Source organism: Amphiprion ocellaris, chromosome 20 (genome assembly GCF_022539595.1).
Source record: "Amphiprion ocellaris isolate individual 3 ecotype Okinawa chromosome 20, ASM2253959v1, whole genome shotgun sequence".
NCBI classification, from domain to species: Eukaryota; Metazoa; Chordata; class Actinopteri; family Pomacentridae; genus Amphiprion; species Amphiprion ocellaris.
This window is the reverse complement of record NC_072785.1, coordinates 3,133,975-3,155,163: the sequence shown is the minus strand read 5'-3', so window position 1 is coordinate 3,155,163 and position 21,189 is coordinate 3,133,975. Positions and strand designations below refer to the sequence as shown.

Below are 21,189 nucleotides of genomic sequence, written 5' to 3'. Positions count from 1 at the left end.
ACTTTTCTCTGCTGAAGTGTCTCTGAGCAACACTCTCCACCTGCAAACCTGGAGCTGACAGCAAAACATCCTCCTGCTCATGCAGCTAAACTCTGTGGAACTTCCTAGTGACTGGTGTTAAATGACAGAAGCTCATTAGTCCGTCACTAATTGCGGGACTAGATGGTATGTGAGCAGCAGCAGACTCCAGTAGAGGCTGGTGGCTGCGTGTCCACCTGTTAGCCGCCTGCACACCGTCACCATGAGGCGGCAGCGCTAAGTGGATGTGACTGCACTGATTGCACTCCACGGGAAAGCGAGAAGAAATAGCCTACCTCTGATCACCAACGCGTCATATAATGTTTCAGCGGACGCCCCTCCCCCTGTCTCGTTTTTTCCCCTCACTCAACCTCTCCTTTGACTCACAGAGGCGGCTCACCACTGGCGCACGGACCGTGGAGGATACGGGCAGAAGATGGCTGACTTAGCCGGGCACCGCGAGCCCTCGGCGGCATCACCAGCGTCACACGGGCCGCTGAAGAGCTGCGAGACCTCCGCCGTCTGGCCACTGTAAACAGCTGCCTCTCTCACCCCCTCCTCTCCCCTCCTCACCGCAAATATTGACAGAAGTATCACAGAGAAAACATGGCAGAGATGGAAAAAGAGGGCAGACCTCCGGAAAATAAAAGAAGCCGAAAACCAGCTCACCCGGTGAAAAGGGAAATAAATGAAGAGATGAAGGTAATACAAACCGTAGCGGGGTCTGTGCCCAGCTGCATGTGATTACGCGTGGATTGGCTGTGTGTGTGTTGAAGCACTAACCGGGCGTCCTCAGAGAAAATATACGGTACACTCAAGTGCAGCTGGCTGCATGATGGTCAAACTTTGATTTATGTTTTTTGGGAAAAGCCAAGTTGTATTGTGCCCCCCGCGCCGTGCCAGCCTCAGCAGCGCCCTGCCAGCACCGCCGCACACAATGGATGCGGCACCCATTCACTGCGTCCTCTAGGAAGTTTGGAGCCCGTGGAGGAATACTGTGCGCGTTCCTGTCGCTTTATGTCATAATCTCGCCGTTTGAGTGCCCTGCCTTTCGTGGCTTACCCAGAGTTAATGGAAAATCCGGTGCGTCAGTGAAGGCGTCAACAGAGCTTCTACTATTACTATTAATACTAGAACAGCACGGCGCAGCCACGGTGCACAATTAGCAGAAATCAATGGGGGAACACTCGTCTGTCCGTGGTGCTTTTTGTGGGTCTGCGTGGGTGAGCGGGGATGTGTGTTTTCCAGCGTGTGTGTGTGTTTGGACCAGCTGCCCAGAGGCGTGTGATCCAGATGTGCGTCTGTGAGCTTTACGCACTCGACAAGAGCACATTGTCTGCCGTGTTCGGCCTGTTCCATCCCCAATATCCAGCCTCACGTTGTTTCTGTCGCTCTGTGTGTGCGCGTGTGTGTGTGTGTGTGTGTTTTCTCACTGCACATTGTGATATGTGAGCCCCTGCGCTCCGTGCGGTTTATTGTGGAGCAAGAAAGTGTTCCTGGCATTTGTGTGTGTGTGTGTGTGTGTGTGTGTGTGTGTGTGTGTGTGTGTGTGTGTGTGTGTGTGTGTGTGTGTGTGTGTGTGTGTGTGTGTGTGTGTGTGTGTGTGAGAGAGGCAGGCTGCGCGTCCGCTTTGTCTACACCTCTTCATTGTTTGTACACATTTGGCCGGAGACAGAGAGGCACTGAGTGTTTTCCCTGCTCTGGGATGGACGTGCAGGTGATCACAGCGAGAATAGCTGCGGAAACGGTGATTTTGAGGCTGTCAGAGGGAACGCGAGGGTGCTGGCTAACGAGCGAGTCCTGAAACAACCCTGGAATAAAGCCTTTCTGTATGGAGAGCCTTCCAAAATATCAGCCGCGTTCATGTGCCGCTGCTCCTCTTCTCCTACTGTAAAAATGAAAGAAATGATGTGCGTTTTTGTTGGTGACTGTAGATGCTTTGTTGGTGAGCTGCATTTATTATCACCTCAGAGCAATAAGGAGCTGCAATAATCCTGCACAATTTATCACGCGTTCTAGTCACAGCAACCTCCTGTGTTGCTTGAAAAGATGTGACTCTTAGAGTTGTCCTTGCTTGTTGGCTAAAATGCAGAGATGAAGGTGGGTTCATTCATGAAGAGAAATTTGGGATGAAATCAGAAATATTTGTCATTGTTCATCATGAAGGGATGAAGTTAACCCGTCCTCTCCCTGTCTGGTCCTGATGACAGCAGGGAGGGATGCGGGGTGATGGGAGGTGTGGGGGGGCAGCGGTGGTGTCAGGCAAGGCAGGGTTCCTCCATGGAGAAATGTCCCTTTTTTTTTTTTTTTTGCTCAACATAGCCTCGGTATAGCATTTAAAATGGATGAGCTACACAGGGAGCTGTTGGCAAATTTGAGTCCAGGTTTGATTTTTTTTTGTCACTTCTGTTATTATCACAGAGCAGATTTGGAAATGAGAAAAAAAATCACAGTCCTGATAATCTGTCACACAGACTTACATGAATGATGAATGATGTTTTATCTGCAGGTCTACGTTTTGTTGTGAGGTGATAGATTCTGTGAGATGCAGTAATAATTGACATGTTTTTAGGAGTGACACGCCAGTTAAATGTCTCATCTGACTGAAGCAGCTTAACCCTCCTGCTGTCTTCATTTACCAAAAAATATTGTTTCCTTGTCTGAAAAAAATCCAAAAATTCAGCAAAAAAATCCCCCAAATTTCTGAAAATTTTCAAAACCTTCAGGAAGAAAATTCCAAGAATTCCTTAAAAGTTTCCCTTGAAAGTTTTTTTTTAAAAAAATCCCACAAATTTGGCAAGAAAATTCTTGTAAATACTTTAAAAAAATGAGTAAACATCTTCCAAAAAATCCTAAAAATATCTAAAGTGAAATTCTCTGGATTTTGGTTGATTTTTTTTGTGAATATTCTTAAGAAACATTTTTAACATTTCTTTTTTCCACCCAAAAATGTTCAAAGATTTCCCAGAAAATGTTGAAAATGTGAACATCAGAAGTGTCACTGTGAAAACACATTTTATTTCCATATTTTCAAACTTTAAAACGGGACCCGCAGGATGACACGAGGGTTAATTTGTAACTAGAGATCTATAATTTTTTTAATTTGACAGCACATAAAATTATCAGGAGCTTGTGGATTTTTAAAAAATACACGTCGATGAGGATGTGGAGCCCACGGTGCGCTGGGAAAAGCAAAACTCTCCCATGACAACGCCGATATCTCTCTCAATACCAGAGAAGTTACTAAATTGAGTAGCATGTGGGGTTAAGGTGTCAAAACACTTTGTAAAGGTTAAAAAAGTTTGATTGTCGCTCATTACGCAACCTTGTATTTCATCTCCCACTGCATCCTGCACACATCCACACAAGCTGTTCATTTAGATACTGATCCAGTCATATGAAGTGCACTTTCCACACGTATAGCCTGTACCAGAGATGTCAAACTCATCTTAGTTCAGGTTCCACATTCAGCCCAATTTGATCAATTTGGACCAGTAAAATCACAGCATAATAACCTATAAATAACCACAGCTCCAAATGTTTCCTTTGTTTTAGTGCAAAAAAGTACATTTTGAAAATGTTCACATTTAAGGAATTATTGTTTTGCAAAACATCATGAACAAACTGAAATTTGTTAAGCAAAATAAATTAAATTTCATCAACATTCAGCCTCAGTTTATCATTTACACATTACAACTTTCAGATTACAGAGTGTCTACAAAGGAACACAACATTTAGTCACAGCTGTCTGGAACTGAATGATGTGGTATTTTACTTTCAAAAAAGACAAGAAACAGCAAAAACAAGACAAAATATTACAAAAAAATGAGCCAAAAAATTAGACAAAAAAGTTACAAAGCAACAAAAAAAGGGACAAATGAGACAAAAAATTACACAACTGACACAAGTGAGACAAAAAATGACAAAAGCATGAAACAAAATGACAAAAATGATACACAAACAATGAATAAAGCGAACCATAAAATGACAAAAATAAGACAAAAAACACAAGTGAGACAAAAAGAAAACAACAAAAACATGAGACAAATGACGTCAGCCAAAAAAAGATACAAAAAAACAACAAAAACAAGAAAAATATTACAAAAATGAGACACAAAAGGACAGAAGAACAATGAACAATCTAGTATTTTACTCTATGATCAAAACAACTCGTCATGGTCTAGAAATTATTTATAGTTTTATAAATTTACAATCTGCAGTTAATGTCTTCTCTGGAATTTTTACACTTTGAGGGTCAGATTGGACCCTGTGGAGGACCGGTTTTGGCCCCTGGGCCGCATGTTGGACACCCCGGGGTTAAGGTGTCAAAACACTTTGTAAAGGTTAAACAAGTTCGATTGTCGCTCATTACGCAACCTTGGATTTCATCTCCCACTGCATCCTGCACACATCCACACAAGCTGTTCATTTAGATACTGATCCAGTCATATAATGACTTAATTAACCCTCGTGTCGTCCTGCGGGTCAAAATTGACCCGTTTTAAAGTTTGAAAATGTGGAGGGAAAAAAATTAATTTTTACAGTGAAACTTCTGATGTCCACATTTTCAACATTTTTGGAAATTTTTGAACATTTTTTGGTGGAAAAAAAAATCTTAAAAATGTTTCTTAAGAACATTCACGTAAAAATCAACCAAAATCCAGTGAATATCGCTGGATTTTGGTTGATTTTTATCTGAATGTTCTTAAAGAAAATATTAGAAGTTTTACTGATATATATGTAATCACTTTAGATATTTTTAGGATTTTTTTTAAGATTTTTACTAATTTTTTGGAAATATTTACAAGAATTTTCTTGCCAAATTTGGGAGATTTTTTTAAAAAATAAAACTTTTAAGGGAAACTTTTAAGGAATCATTGGAATTTTCTTCCTGAAGGTTTTGCAAATTTTCAGAAATTTGGGGAATTTTTTGCTGAATTTTTGGATTTTTTTCAGACAAAGTAACAATATTTTTGGTGCCTGTAAATGAGGACAGCAGGAGGGTTAAGAGGTAGATTCTAGTGGAATAATTCTGGATGTTGCTCGTATGGCATAACATGAGTTTATTGCGTGGTTATGAAAGGTTTGCACTCAGAGACGAAGCTGAATGTGAACCTGTCCTCAGCGTTACTCCCTGCAGAGCTGCAGTTAATTAACATTATGCCAGGCTTGCATGATGGCATCCTCCCCCAGAACACTAAATCCTGTAAGTGAAGTTTAATGTATTGATTTTCTGCAGAAAACTTTCTGTTCAGAGCGAAAAGAGACCCAGTTTGTTCCCTTTTCTCTGTACATTCTCTCATCTTCAATATTTCAGACTAAAAAAACACACAGAGACACACAATGTGCCCTTGTGAGGGATCATACTCTTGTGAAAAACCAAACAGTCTGACAGTGTTTCCTTCATCTGGCTGCTTACAGTGTGCCACGGTAAAATAAGCCCCGGTGAGTAATCAAGGAGAAGGAGGAGTGGGCATGGAGGGGACGGGGGAGGCTGGAGAGTGGGGTAAGAAGCAGGGGAGAAAGGAATGTATACAGCGCTGGGCCGGCTAAGCTGTAAAAACTGAAACCCGAGTGTCTCCGCTGGATCAGATATCAAGGAAAGTAGAGGGAAATGAAAGCAGAGGAGAGGGAGAGGCAGAGGAGTGGAAAAGTGGAGAAGAAGAAGGAGGAGGCGGCAGAGGGAAAGTTGGCGTGTGGATTCGGGAATTTTATCACGGTGTTCTGTGACCTGCTCTGGTTTCTGCCCGCGACATATCCAGTTGCCACCATCATCATTACCACAAGCCCTGCTGGCCGTGTCTGGGCCTAGCTGCTAGGAAAACAACGGGGAAGACAAAATAGAAGCAGGATTAAAAGTGTTTCTGTATCAGCTGTTGAAAGTGTGGGCTGCATCAGAAGAACACCGTTAATTGTCCTACAGATTCACGCGTAAACTTGACAGAGGGCAGACGCTCCGTAAAACCACCATTTTGGATCGAACTGGCTGATTTTTAAGGGGACTGAGAGGGTGTTTTACTGCTGATGGCTTCCTGTTGACTGTCAGTGAATCAATGTAATGCAGTTTAACCGATTTCAGACTAATGGCACCAATAGTGTTTAATTGCAAAACAATAAATGACCGTGCACTCCACAGACACGGAGATACCGGCTTATAAAGTACATGATGATCTCAAGTGGACTGGACCAGTAAAATCACAGCGTAGTAACCTATAAATAACCACAACTCCAGATGTTTCCTTTGGTTTAGTGCAAAAAAGCACATTCGAAAAATATTCACATTTAAGGAACTATCTTTCTACAAAACATGATGAACAACCTGAAATTTCTTAAGAAAAGTAAATTCAATTTCAACAACATTCAGCCTCAGTTTATCATTTCCACATTACAACTTCCAGATCACAGAGTGTCTACAAATGAACACAACATTTAGTCACAGCTGTCTGGAGATGAATGATATAGTATTTTACTTTAAAAAAAAGACAAAAAAAACACAACAAAATCAAGACAGAAACAAAAGACAAAAAGTTACAAAGCGACGCAAAATGGACAAATGACAAAAACAAGACAAAAAATTGCACAAATGGCACAAACAAGAAAAATGAGACAAACGACACGAAACAAAAAGTGACAAAAAATTAGACAAAAGTTACAAAAAATACACAAACGAGACAAAAAAATTACAAAACCGTGAATCAAAACGACAAAAACGTGACAAGTGATAAAAGCCAGACAAAAAAGACCAAAAAACAACACAAAGAAGACAAAATTTTACAAAAAAGAGACACAGAATGACAAAAGAGCAATGAGCAATCTAGTATTTTACGATCAAAACAACTTGTCATGGTCTAGAAATGATTTTAAATTTCTAGTTTTTCGAATTTACAATCTGCAGTTAATGTCTTCTCTTTGAGGACTTGATTGGACCCTCTGGAGGGCCAGTTTTGGCCCGCGGGCCGCATGTTGGACACCCCTGATGTATACCATGCAGTTCAATGCTGATATATGGAGATAATTGAAGAACAACATATAAGAAGAAACCTTTAAATATGTTGCAATCAGATTCAACAGCCCTGACGTTCAGTGTGACCTGAGGTTGGCTCAACATCTCTCAGAGAACACACTGTAAAAAAAAAAATGCAGGGTTGTTTTTACGTTAAATTCCGGCAGCTGTGGTCGCCACAACGCTACCTCAAAATTAGGGTAAAACATTATCTACATTTACGGTAAATAAATGTGTTCATATTGTTGATTTTAGGGTTAAAAAACGTGCTTCATTCCATATTTTACTGTAAAAAGTTTTAACCTTTAAAAATGAGAAAATTACATGAAAATACCATATAAAATAATTTTTTTTTCCATCATCAGCACAACAGTTAGTGTATTTTTTAACATTAAATATAGGTATTTTTAGTGAATATTGCAGTTAAAACTGTAAATATTAAAACGTGCATTATTAACACAAAAGTACATCAATGTAACAAACTGTATTTTTAACATGTAATAAATGTAGAAATTTGCCATGTTACTTGTTATAAAATTCCATATTATCAGCACAACAATATGTACATTTAATTGTGAAAAACTGTATTCTTTTTGAGAATTAAATGCAAAAATTACAGTATTGTTATACATATTACGACATTTTTCCATTATCAGCACAACAGTTAGTGTATGTAACATAAATATAGGCATTTTTTAGCAAAAATTGTGGTTAAAGCTGTCATAAATCTTAAAGCATATGTCCACAAAAGCACATCAATTTGACTGGTAACAAACTGTATTCTTTTTACATGTAATAAATGCAGAAACTGCCGTGTTATAAATATTACAGCATGTTTCCATTATCAGTGCAACACTATTTACATTTCACTGTGAAAAACTGGATTCTTTCTGAGAATTAAATGCAAAAATTACAGTATTTTTGTACATGTTACGGCATTTTTCCATTAAAAACTGTGCAGGAGTCGGGAAAGAGAAAAAAATCTTAAAAAACCACATTTTTCTCCTGATTAATCTGTTGACGGTGATTCCGTGTTGTATAAACTGCATCAAACTGTTTTAGAGTTTACAGATTTTTACTTTCATTTTCACCATAAAATTACAAACATTTTTTACAGTGTAGATAAGCGTCATAAACACAGAACTTATTACAGTCCTGATGCGCTGTATGAGGGTATGTATGGGAATGAAGTGGACACTCAGAGGTGGAAAACTCCTGTCTGCTCCTTAAGATTAACAGCTGATAGTTATGTTTGCATCCTCCATATTAATTCAACTTTAATCCAGACAAATAAACCTAAGAGATGGTACAGACTTGTGTGGGGTGATGGAAAAAATGAAGTGTAATTTGGGTAAGTTAGTGTATAAATTCATGAAAATAGTGGTTACCCAAAGCATGTTAGATTTCTCATATAAACTGATATATCAGCAGGGATAACAATGTGAGTAGAAGACTGAAAAATCACAAACTGGTTCAGTAAAGTCAGTTACGCTGACATTAGTCACTAAAAGCTACTCTACTATACCTGTAGTGACAAACCTCTGAGTGTATTGAACTGAGCAACAGTGTGTTTTATTGCTTATGAATTCAGTTCTCATTTGTAAAAGAAATTCTGTCCTTTTTCTTCTTTTAAAAAGCAACACAGTCTTGTTCTGAATGCAGCATTTAATTATCTGAGGTCACTTCGTGGCTTTTTGCGAGGACTCCTCCACAGTCGGTTCCTGCTGCCGTTATTATTGGTATTTATTCAGTCTGTTCGCTTCCACTGCTGCTGATTTGTTGTAGAGATGCACCATGTTGGATTTTCTGATATTTTCTAACTCATTTTGCCTGATTGCCAACGTGTGCAAATATTTTTTCAACCCCATTGCAGAGAACATCAAGCATCTAATGCCATGGAATTAACAAATATTCCTGCTCTTATAATCATCTGGCAGGTGCAGAAATAAATTTAAATTATATGTAAAAACATGCCACATATGTTTTTATGTAACATTCCTAAAAAAAAACTGGCTTCATCTTCCTGTCAGTGTTCAAATGTGTTTTCATTTTAAGGCCTTTCAGCTGATGTAGATGATAATGCTGTGATTTAGATGATAATGCTGATATTCTCATAAACTCTTAATTTGTTGCCAAAAACTGAATATGTAAAACCCATAGAGCAGAGGTGTCAAACATGCGGCCTGTGGGCCAAAACTGGCCCTCCAGAGGGTCCAATCCGGCCCTCAAAGAGAAGACATTAACTGCAGATTGTAAATTAGTAAAACTATAAATTTAAAATAATTTCTAGACCATGACAAGTTGTTTTGATCATAAAGTAAAATACTAGATTGTTCATTGTTCTTTTGTCGTTTTGTATCTCTTTTTTTGTAAGATTTTTTTGTCTTGTTTGTGTTGTTTTTTTCTCTGACTTTTGTGGTTTGTCTCATGTTTTTGTCATTTTCCTGCTGTTTTTGTCGTTTTGTGTTTCCTCGTTGTCTCGCTTGTGTTTTTTGTCTTATTTTTGTCATTTAGTGTTTTGCTTTATTTGTTGTTTTTTGTATCATTTGTGTCTTTTTTGTATTTTTTTCTCGCTTTGTTTGTCTACTGTTTTGTCGTTTTGTTTCTCGTTTGTGTCATTTGTGTAACTTGTTTCTCTCGTTTTTGTCGTTTGTCCATTTTTTGTCACTTTGTATTTGTTTTGTCTCTTTTTTGTTTTGTTTCGTGTCGTTTGTCTCATTTTTGGTAATTTTTTGTCTCATTTTTGTAATATTTTGTCTTGTTTTTATTGTCTTTTTGTCTTTTTTGTCTGACTTTTTAAATTTTGATCATAAAGTAAACTACTATAACATTCATTTCCAGATGACTAAATGTTGTGTTCCTTTGTCGACACTCTGTGATCTGGAAGTTGTAATGTGTAAATGATAAACTGAGGCTGAATGTTGCTGAAATTGAACTTATTTATCTTCAGAAATTTCAGGTTGTTCATAATGTTTTGGTAGAAAGATAATTCCTTAAATGTGAACATTTTCAGAATGTACTTTATTGCACTAAAACAAAGGAAAAAGTTGGAGTTGTGGTTATTTATAGGTTATTATGCTGTGATTTTACAGGTCTGGATCACTTGAGAGCAAATTGGGCTGAATGTGGAACCTGAACTAAGATGAATTTGACTCCCCTGATCTTGAGACCCCAATATAGGGGCAACCTGATAGCTGAGTGTTTAGTGTCCAGACCATATAGGTGGGAGGCCTTGATTCAAATCATGTCTAATTGGACCATTTGCTATGTGTCACTTAGTCCTCCTCTCATATTTCCTGTCTCTGTCCCTATTAAAAATGGCCCAAAACAATAAAAAAACTGCAATATTTACTGTACTTCTGTGCCACTGGGTGTACCATCATCATGATGCTACTCTTGGAGTGGGGAAAGGTTGTCTCATTGACATTTAAAGGGAGTGTTTAGTAAGTTTCAGGAATTTTAGTTTACATTTGTGCTATTTCACATTTTCCTCAAGATTTCACACAAGTGACAATGTGACAGATAATTTGATTAGTTATCTTCAGTTCGTCCTGTTGGGACGCTCTGTTTGCTTGTCCAGTTTAACGTGTTGTTGAGGAGACTCCTGCTGCTTCCATGTTTGGTGATCCTCTCAGATAGATGCTGGAAATCCTCAGGTACCATCCCCTCTGACTCCAACAAACACAGGACAAAGCAGCAAAGTTTTTCGTCCTGGAGAAACACTCCATGCTAAAGCTGTTGTTTTTTTCACATGTGGGTTATAACAGTATCCAGCAGCGGGTGGACCCCGAGGCATTTAAGCTCAAGTCAGACTTTAAAATTTGTGCTGTGGAAGATAATCCACCTTGTTCATGGCAACCACAGCTGAGCTGCTCTTTAAAGGAAATGAAATCGTATGCCAACTGTGAGCAAGGCCATTTTTTTGTGCAGTTTGTGCCATCAGCTTTCATGGGGACCGGCTTTGGCCAGGCGTATTATTCTTTTTTCACACTCGGGGCATTATCCCCACAGAGCAGCCTCTCAATCCAAGTGCAATTAAAAATTATTTGTTTTTCACTAACCTTACAGTAAATGGTTGAATAGTGATTAATGAGAGCAGAGGAGGATTTTTTCACCCTCTACATAGTATCTGGGTCAATGTATAATTTTGGGACTTTTTGTACCATAGTTGACCTTTTTTGCTGTTTTCAGGTCTAAAATCAACATGGCCACCTATAACCAAACACCACATGGTATTTTAGAGAAAGATTCTTCTAAATATTATATATACAATTGAGTAAAATTGAAATTGAAAGATATTTACAAAGATGTTGTAGTAAACCTGTTGACTACTTTATATTAAATAAGTCAGAAAGCCTTGGAGTCTGGCCAGTCTTTTCTTCAGGAGGAAATGACATCATGTGGAGCAGGTCATGTGATCTGGAATTAACACACTTCCTGGAGAGGTGTTTTTGTAATGGGGAACTTAGTGGAAAGTGATTTCTTGGACACAGGTACAATTTGTTATTTTCCATATAAAATTTGATATATTGCCAAAAAAGAAACATCTGTAATGATTATCTCAACTTAATAAATAGAACACAATCAAAACATTGTTAAATCAGCTCATTTTATTATTTAGCTAATTAGGAGGTGGTTGGTATTAAATTCGGACAGTTATTTAGTTGACAATGACAAGAACGAGACAGAAAATGACAAAACTGATACACAAATTGACAAGACACAAAGCAACAAAAATGATACACAGAATGACAAAAATGAGACAGAAAACGACAAAAACAAGACAGAAAATGACAAAAATGAGACAGAAAATGAAAAAACCAGACAGAAAATGAAAAAAAAACAAGACAGAAAACAGCAAAACCAAGACAGAAAACGACAAAACTGAGATACAAAGTTTAGTGATATCCAGTCATTTTTCATTATTAAATAATTGTTTCTGTAATAAATAATTATGGAATTTGTTAAGACATGATCATAATCAACATAAAAACATTAATTTTTTTACTTTTAATAAAAATGTATGTAAGATATATGCCATGCACTTCAACAGTCCCTGAATTATATATTGATCCATTTATTCTGTGTGGATTATGAAGGTCCTGTGCAGATTTTAGGAAAATGCGTCCATTCAGATAACCGGGATGATGGATTCCGGTGTTATTTTGAGTGTCGCAGAGAATTACCAGCATCTTTAGTCCTCTGGGGACTATAATTATTCAGTACAACTTTCATATAAATCTGTTCAGTAAATGTCAAGATATTTCATTAAGTCACAGACCTTAAGGCCTGTTTGTGAACTTTTCCATAAAGTTCTTAGTTTTTCAGCTTCGTTGATGAGCTAAACTTCCAGCTGACCTCAGTTTTATCAGAGGCTGTGAGGAATAAAGCTGATACACAGAGATATAAAGGCCATACATCCAGTGTAACATACAGACATCTGTAGCTGCAGAGTCTAAGTTGGTGCCTCTGCTTTGATGAGCCGCCAACCAGGATTAGATTCCACTCTTAATAATACTCCCACTTTCTCAGAGTGGTAGGGTGACACAGAGGACAGGATGGTAGGGAGGAAGGGAGACACAGAGAGATGCTGTGTTTTTGTGCTTATTTTACAGCTACATCCGTTTTACTCGGGCTGCATTCAGCCTGGGTTCTGCTCCAACTCATTTGTTCAAAAGGAGGATTTTCTCCTGGATGATTTTTTCTCCTCAAGGTTTCATCCCTGCAGTTGGGCTAATTGCTGCGCTTGTGCTTGCCAATGTGTGCACTTTGAGTCTCCCTCTTTTCAGCTGATTGTTATGTAAGCCGATGCCCATAAGTATGACAGATAGGTTTTATTATTTATATAAGGAGATGGAGAATTTTCTGCCTCTCTGTTTAGATATCACGAACCGTCCAATTATTACATTTCCATTAATTACTTAGAAAATTCTGTGGGCAGGATCTCTTCTCAAAGTCCTAAGGCTTGGAAACATATGTAGAGGAACGCTAACAAACCAGCCTCATACTAAAATGTGTAATCGCTACACTGGTCCACCACACAAAACATAAGATTTTTACACTAAAGGCAGTAAAGCTGTGAGATGCTTCGGTTTTTTAGGGGCTGTTCTTGTGGGAATGAAGTAGTTTTGTAACCCAAACCAAAACAAATAGGTCAATATATACTTGAGGGACTTCTGAAGTCCATGAGATCTATGCTGCATACATTTTTATTAAAAGTTTAAAAAAAAGCTAATGTTTTTATGTTCATTATGATCATGTCTTTACAAATTCCATAATAATTTATTATGGAAACAATCAGTTATTAATAAAAAAATTACTGGATATCACTAAAATGTCAACTAAAAAAAACGTTTGTTTAATAACAGCCACCTTCTAATTAACTAAACAATAATAAAATGAGCTGATTAAAATTTGTTTTGATTGTGTTGATTTACTATAAAGTAGTGTGTGAGTCAAGTGTGGATTTATCACGTCAACAGGTTTACTACAAAATCTTTAAAAATAACTTTCAATTTCAATTTTACTCAATTTTATGAATAATATTTAAAAGAATCTTTCTCTAAAATGCCATGTGGTGTTTGGTTCTAGGCAGCCATGATGATTTTAGGCCTGAAAACAGCAAAAATGTCAACTATGATACAAAAAGTCCCACAGTTATATACTGACCCAAACAATGACTGAAAAAGATAGAAAACAATGAATGAAAACTAGAGAAACAGTGGAAACAACTAGAAATGACTAAAAAGCAGAGAGAACAGTGACTAAAAATTACAGGAATCTAAAATGAAAGACTAAAAACAACAGAAATCAGTGACTGAAAACTGACTGAAAATGACCAAAAACTGTGACTGACAATAACATCATTGACAGAAAATGACAGTAACAGAAAACAATGAACAGGAGAGAAAACACTGACGGTAAACAGCAACTGAAAATGCAACAAAATGTAAAAATAATATGAAAAGGTTCCATTTAGGAGGGGAACTCCAGTCTCCTGAGTGAAATCATAGCAGCATCACTCTTTCAACCTCATGTGGGTTTTGTTGCCCTTTTTATGTGCAAAATGAAAGAAAGTCACGAGTCACGTGATGTGAAACTTGCCAGTCATGACATGGATGCAGGGCAATAGAAAAGAAATGAAAAATATCAAGCATCTCTCGTTTCTACAGTTTTTACTGTGAAACAAAAGTGTAGCTGTTACACAGTTTGGTACGAGACACGAGGCAGTAAAACAATTAGTTGAGTCATCAATTAGAAAATCAATGGGACTAACAAGGAGCGGCTTCATTTCAGTCATTTTAAATTGAAAAATAACATAAAACAGTCCCTGCTGCCTGCTTCTCATTTATTTCTTATGTAATTTCCAAATGATTACAAAACAACACATGTGAACGCGTCACCTTTTACACTTCAAACATTCTCTGGTTAGGAGAGAAAATAATCTGCAGATTAATCCATAATAAAAATGATAAATACCTGCAGCCCTAATTTACTGTGTCCTGTTAATGTGACCTGCATGCACTGCAAAAACTCAGAATCTTACCAAGTCTGTTTGTCTTGTTTTTAGTCAAAATGTCTCATCCCACTTGATTTAAGATAAATTCACTTAACAAGAGACATTTCAGCAGATGGAGGGACTTGTTTTAAGACAATGCATCTTAAATATCTTGTTAAGTCAAACAATCTTGAAATTATCTTGTTTTAAGTTGAATTTTACAAGAAAACGCAAAATAAGTTCAACCCTCGTGTCGTCCTGCAGGTCAAATTTAAACATTTTAAACTTTGAAAATGTGGAGGAAAAAAAATAATTTTCACAGTGAAACTTCTGATGTCCACATTTTCAACATTTTTGGGAAATCTTTGAACATTTTTTGGTGGAAAAAAAGAAATGTTTAAAATGTTTCTTAAGAACATTCACATAAAAATCTACCAAAATGCAGTGAATTTCGCTGGATTTTGGTTGATTTTTATGTGAATGTTCTTAAAGAAAATATTAGAAGTTTTACTGATATATATGGAATCACTTTAGATATTTTTAGGATTTTTTTGGGAAGATTTTTACTCAGTTTTTGAAAATATTTACAAGAATTTTCTTGCCAAATTTGGGGGATTTTTTTTTTTTTTTAAATAAAATTTTTAAGGGAAACTTTTAAGTAATTATTGGAATTTTCTTCCTGAAGGTTTTGCAAATCTTCAAAGATTTGGGGAATTTTTTGGTGAATTTTGGGATTTTTTTCAGACAAGGAAAAAAAAGGTGCCCATAGATGAAGACAACAGGAGGGTTAATCTTTGTCAAATTAGGAGGTTACATGAAAGTGAAAATCTGTTTTTGAATGAAAAACTGCTTCTTTTTTAAAATTTTTTTTAGCATATCTGGCTTATTTTAAGACACCTAAGCTTGACAATCCTGGTAAAACACAGCTTAAAATAAGTTTTCCCAGCTAATTTTGAGATCTCAAGATTCTAAATATCATATCTTATTTCAAGAAATCTTACCAAGCCATTTTTCACTTGTTCTATTGGCAGATTTTTTTTATTTTTCATTTTTTATTGGCAGGTAAAAGTTCCTTGAAATAAGTTTTTTTTTCATGTTTTGAGAGGGACATTTTTTCCCAATGTTTATGTGAAATCTAGAAGGAAACCTTGGAAATAAAAACAAAACGACAAACAGTGAGAACCTGTCACCAGAATACAGAAAAGACAGGAAACGTGTTCGCAGGATGTCTCTATGGGTGACAACACGGCCGTGCACGTCGCTGTCAGAGCCTAACTTTAGCTCTGCTCAGGACTAAATCTGTCTTCCAGAAACCTTCAGGCACAGAGAGCACTGCTGTCACTCATCATTGTTCAAGCAGAAGCGTTGTTACATCTGCCAACACGAGCTGTCCTCATTAGCAGCCTTCACTGCGTCAACCATCGTTTTTAAAACCCTCTGTGGCGGAAAAATGCGGAGATTATAAGTGCCTGGATTAGACTTTAATTACTGTAAATAATCACTGCAAATCCTGTCATTGTTGAATCCTGATGCTCCAGATGTTCACGCTCACGTGTTCGTGTGCTCAGACCTTCCTGCAGATGGAGGTGTCAAACTCATCTTAGTCCAGGGGCCACATCCAGACCAGTAAAATCACAGCATAATAACCCATAAATAACCACAACTCCAAATGTTTCCTTTGTTTTAGCGCAAAAAAGTACATTCTGAAAATGTTCACAGTTAAGGAATTGGTTTTTTTGTACAAAACATTTTGAACAACTTGAAACTTCTAAAGAAAATTAAGTTCAATTTCAACAATATTGTGCTTCAGTTTATCATTTATTACAGGGTTTTACACTTTCACAGAGCGCCTACAGAGGCAAAAAAACATTTAGTCATCTGGAGCTGAACAATGTAGTATTTTACTTTATGATCAAAATGACAAAAATCAGACAAAAAAACAACAAAGACAAGATATTACAAAAATGAGACACAAAATGACAAAAGCGAGAAACTAAATGACAAAAAAATTGACAAACGACGCAAGCAAGACTAAAAGGAAACACAAAAACGACAAAAACTAGAAACAAAATGACAAAAACATGAGACAAGTAAAAGAGGGTCAGACAAAAAAACAAAAACAAGAAAAAATATTACAAAAATGAGACACAAAAGAACAATGAGCAATCTAGTATTTTACTTTATAATCAAAACAACTTGTCATGATCGAGAAATTCCTTTAAATTTATGGTTTTACTAATTTACAATCTGCAGTTAATGTCTTCTGTGTAATTTCTACTCTTTGAGGGCCGGATTGGACCCTCTGGAGGGCTGCTTTTGGCCCACAGGCCTCATTTTGGACACCCCTGGATTACAGACATGCTTGGCCTTTCTCGTCACCACAACAAGGTGCTTTGACTTCACCTGTCATCAGCTCCAGCTGTGCCCTCCACCTTTGTGCCACATTTACCCGCTGACCACTACAGCGGTGTTTCCTAACAGACGGATCAATAGCTGCTGTCAGTCCTCATTAATGAAGCCCTCCCAGCATTTAAACCAGGGAGTCAAACTCATCCTAGTTCAGGTTCCACATTCAGCCCAATCTGATCCCCAGTAGACCGGACCAGTAAAATCACAGCATAATAACCAATAAATAACCACAACTCCTAATGGTTTCTTAGTTTTAGTGCCAAAATGTTCACATTTAAGGAACTGTCTTTTTACAAAACATTGTGAACAACCTGAAATTTCTTTTCTTTGTTCATTTTCAGCAACATTCAGCCTCATTTTATCATTTCCACATTCCAACTTCTAGATCACAGAGTGTCTACAAAGGAACACAACATTTAGTCACAGCTATCTGGATGATATAATATTTTACTTTATGATCAGAATGACAAATTAGACCAAAAAAAGGGACAAAAACAACAAAAACAAGACAAAGTATGACAAAAGTGAGACGCAAAATAATAAAAAATGAGACACAAAAAGACAAAAAAATGAGCGAAACAACACGAAACAAAAAAAATGAGACAAAAAAGTTAGAAAGTGACAAAAAAGTGGACTAATGACAAAAACGAGACAAAAAAATGACACAAATGACACAAACGGGACAAAAAATGACAAAAACGAGAAACAAAATGACAAAAAGTAGACAACACAAGCGAGACAAAAAAATAATTGACACAAGCAATACACAAAACAACGAATAAAGCAAAACACAAAATGACAAAAATAAGACAAAAAACACAAGCGAGACAAAAAGGAAACACAAAATGACAAAATGAGAAACAAAGTGACAAACACGTGAGACAAAAGTCAGACAAAAAAAAGACAAAAAAACAACAAAAACAAGTCAAAATATTACAAAAATGAGACATAAAACGACAAAAGAACAATCTAGTATTTTACTTTATGACGAAAACAACTTGTCATGGTCTAGAAATTATTTTCAATTTGCAGTTTTACAAATGCACAATCTGTAGTTAATGTCTTCTCTGTAATTTTTGTAGTCTGAGGGCCGGATTGGACCCTCTGGAGGACCGCTTTTAGCCCGCGGGCCGCATGTTTTAAACCATCTTCTAACTATGGAGGAGGCACTTCTGCACAGAATAGCAGAAACCACAGGCTCCGTATGAACAAAGCAAACGGAGGCGAAACTGATCCGGGAGCAGCGCTACGCCTCTGAGATACAAATACGACACATCAGGAATTTCTCCCCAGAATGCTTAGAAATGGAGCAGATGAGCTGATGAGGCAGGAGAAAAAGTGCCTCTGTCACTCCTATACTGAGCCTCAGTGTCTCACATATGCAAAGAGATACTTCTGCCTCAGTCCAAACACGAGTGTGTGTGTGTGTGTGTGTGTGTGTGTGTGTGTGTGTGTGTGTGTGTGTGTGTGTGTGTGTGTGTGTGTGTGTGTGTGTGTGTGTGTGTGTGTGTGTGTTTGTGTGTGTGTGTGTGTGTGTGTGTGGGGGCTCATTCCCACTTGTATATCCCTTACTATTATCCCACTGTAAGCAATATCCAAACTGCTCTTTGTGTAGGAGCGCTGCTGATTGAGTTTGTATCGGGTAATTGAGTCGGCGGACCAACCTGTTGTCTCCTCGCTCAGCGTCCACCAGGCTGCACCATCCCACACTGCAAAAACTCCAAATCTTACCAAGTCTCTTTGTCCTATTTTTAGTCAAAATGTCTCATCCCACTTGAAATTATCTTGTTTTGAGTTGAATTTTACAAGAAAACTCAAAATAAGTTTAACCCTCGTGTCGTCCTACATGTCAGATTGACCCGTTTTAAAGTTTGAAAATGTGGGAAAAAAATCTATTTTCACAGTGAAACTTCTGATGTCCACATTTTAAAAAATTTTAGGAAATCTTTGAACATTTTTTGGTGGAAAAAAATAAATGTTAAAAATGTTTCTTAAGAACATTCACAAAAAAATCAATCAAAATTCGGCAAATTTCGCTGGATTTTGGTTGATTCTTATGTGAATGTTCTTAGAAATTTTAGTGATATATATGGAATCACTTTAGATATTTTTAGGATTTTTTTGAAAGATTTTTACTCATCTTTTGAAAATATTTACACAAATTTTCTTGCCAAATTATTTATTTTTATTTATTTATTTTTTTTAAATAAAACTTTTAAGGGAAACTTTTAAGGAATTATTGGAATTTTCTTCCTGAAGGTTTTGCAAATTTTCAGAAATTTGGGGAATTTTTGTGCTGAATTTTTGGAATTTTTTCAGACAAGGAAACAATATTTTTTGGTGCCCATAAATGAGGACAACAGGAGGGTTAATACATCTCAAATTAGGAGGTTACATGAAAGTGAAAATCTATTTTTGAGTGAAAAACTGCTGTTTTTTTAGCATGTCAGGCTTATTTTAAGACACCTAAGCTTGACAATCCTGGTAAAATATAGCTTAAAATAAGTTTTTCCAGCTAATTTTAAGATCTCAGTATTCTAAATATCATATCTTATTTCAAGAAATCTTACCAAGCCATTTTTCACTTGTTCTACTGGCAGATTTTTTCACTTATTTCAAGGTAAAAGTTCCTTGAAATAAGTTTTTTCTTGTTTTGAGAGGCGCATTTTTTCCAGTGCAGCGACCTCTTTCTTTCCATTATAACAGCTGCAGAGGGCGTTTTATTGTGAAAACGCACCATCCCACCCCCACGGAGACCTTGTAGATTCACTTTATTTGCTCAAATTAAATTCTGTTTTCAGGTATACGGTCACTTTTCCACTCACAGGACAACACGAATCGACACTTCAGAGCTGCCTCCAGCGCTCTCTCCTGAGAAATGTGGACTTACCACAGTTTTTCTCTCATCTCGTTGCTATGAAACATCACACACAGGCCCAGCTGACAGACGTGAACCTGCGGTGCTCAATGTGCCGATACCTCATCGTCCTGCACCATTACTGCCTATTGATGTTCAAGTACGTAGTTCTTCCGTGGAGTGCAGCTTTAAATCGGATTGGAATGTGCATCTTGTTGTCTCTTTCCTCTGAGAAGCAGTTGAGAGACCTTCCTGTCATTTTGTTGCTTTGCTTTGTATAAACACGTGTCAAAAATTAACCCTCATGTCGTCCTGTGGGTCAAGTTGACCAGTTTTAAAGTTTGAAAATGTGGAAAAAATATATTTTCACAGAGAAACTTCTGATGTCCACATTTTCAACATTTTTGGGAAATTTTTGAAATTTTTTTGGTGGAAAAAAGAAATGTTTAAAAAAATGTTTCTTAAGAACATTCACATCAAAAAATAAACCAAAATTCAGTTTTACTGATATATATGGAATCACTTGAGATTTTTTTAGGATTTTTTTTTGGAAGACTTTTACTTATTTTTTGAAAATATTTACAAGAACAATAAATATTTTTTTAAAGGGAAACTTTTAAGGAATTATTGGAATTTTCTTCCTAAAGGTTTTGTAAATTTTCAGAAATTTGGGGAATTTTTTTGCAGAATTTTTGGATTTTTTTCAGACAAGGAAACAATATTTTTTAGTGCCCATAATTGAGGACAACAGGAGGGTTAAAGAAGAGAGCGTTCCACCTGATAGTTTGTCTCTGTGTGTCTGTTTCTGTCTCAGACAACAGATGCACATAATAAAAGGTGAAGTATAGATGGGATCAGATGTGCTGGGAGGCTCTGAACCACTTCTGAATCACTCTGGCTCTGACATATCGACAGGAGCTGTTTGTAATTGACATTTAACAGCTTGATGAAGTGACTGATGAGTGACGGCTGCTGCCATGATGAGATAATGGACAGAGCAAAGTGGGACTGACTATAAAATAATGAAGCGACTCAGGTCCTGTCTGTTTGAACTGGAGCGATGTGCTGCTCAGTAAGTTCACTTTGTCCTTGCAAACCTGTAGTCTGACTTTACAAGCTACTGTTCTGTCTGAACTGACTATGATCCATACCTGGTTGGTCCAGATTTAATTTAGTGTGAGGAGAAAATTGAAACAATGTCGGCCACATTTGGAAAAGTCCCTTCAGAGTGTCGGGGTTCCCTATCAGCCAGGGGTGTCCAACATGCGGCCCGTGGGCTAAAAGCGGTCCTCCAGAGGATCCAATCCAGCCCTCAGAGTCTAAAAATTCCAGAGAAGACATTAACTGTAAATTAGAAATTTGTAAAACTATACAATAATTTATAGACCATGACAAGTTTTTTTG

The 21,189-nt window shown here is 37.2% G+C and overlaps 1 protein-coding gene across 4 annotated transcripts in view; it reads left to right on the top strand.

The window, feature by feature from the left end:
• The first annotated feature begins 244 nt into the window (after positions 1-244).
• Positions 245-21,189, top strand: part of sobpa (sine oculis binding protein homolog (Drosophila) a) — a 67,762-nt gene continuing 46,817 nt past the window's right edge. For 2 of the 4 annotated variants that reach the window (XM_055005914.1, XM_055005915.1), the window contains exon 1: positions 246-720. In XM_055005914.1, the coding sequence (XP_054861889.1) occupies positions 625-720 (96 nt within the window). In that variant the 5' untranslated portion in view covers positions 246-624. Of the gene's footprint in view, positions 721-21,189 lie in introns of all 4 variants that reach the window. The other 2 variants (XM_055005913.1, XM_055005916.1) reach the window with 2 other exon arrangements.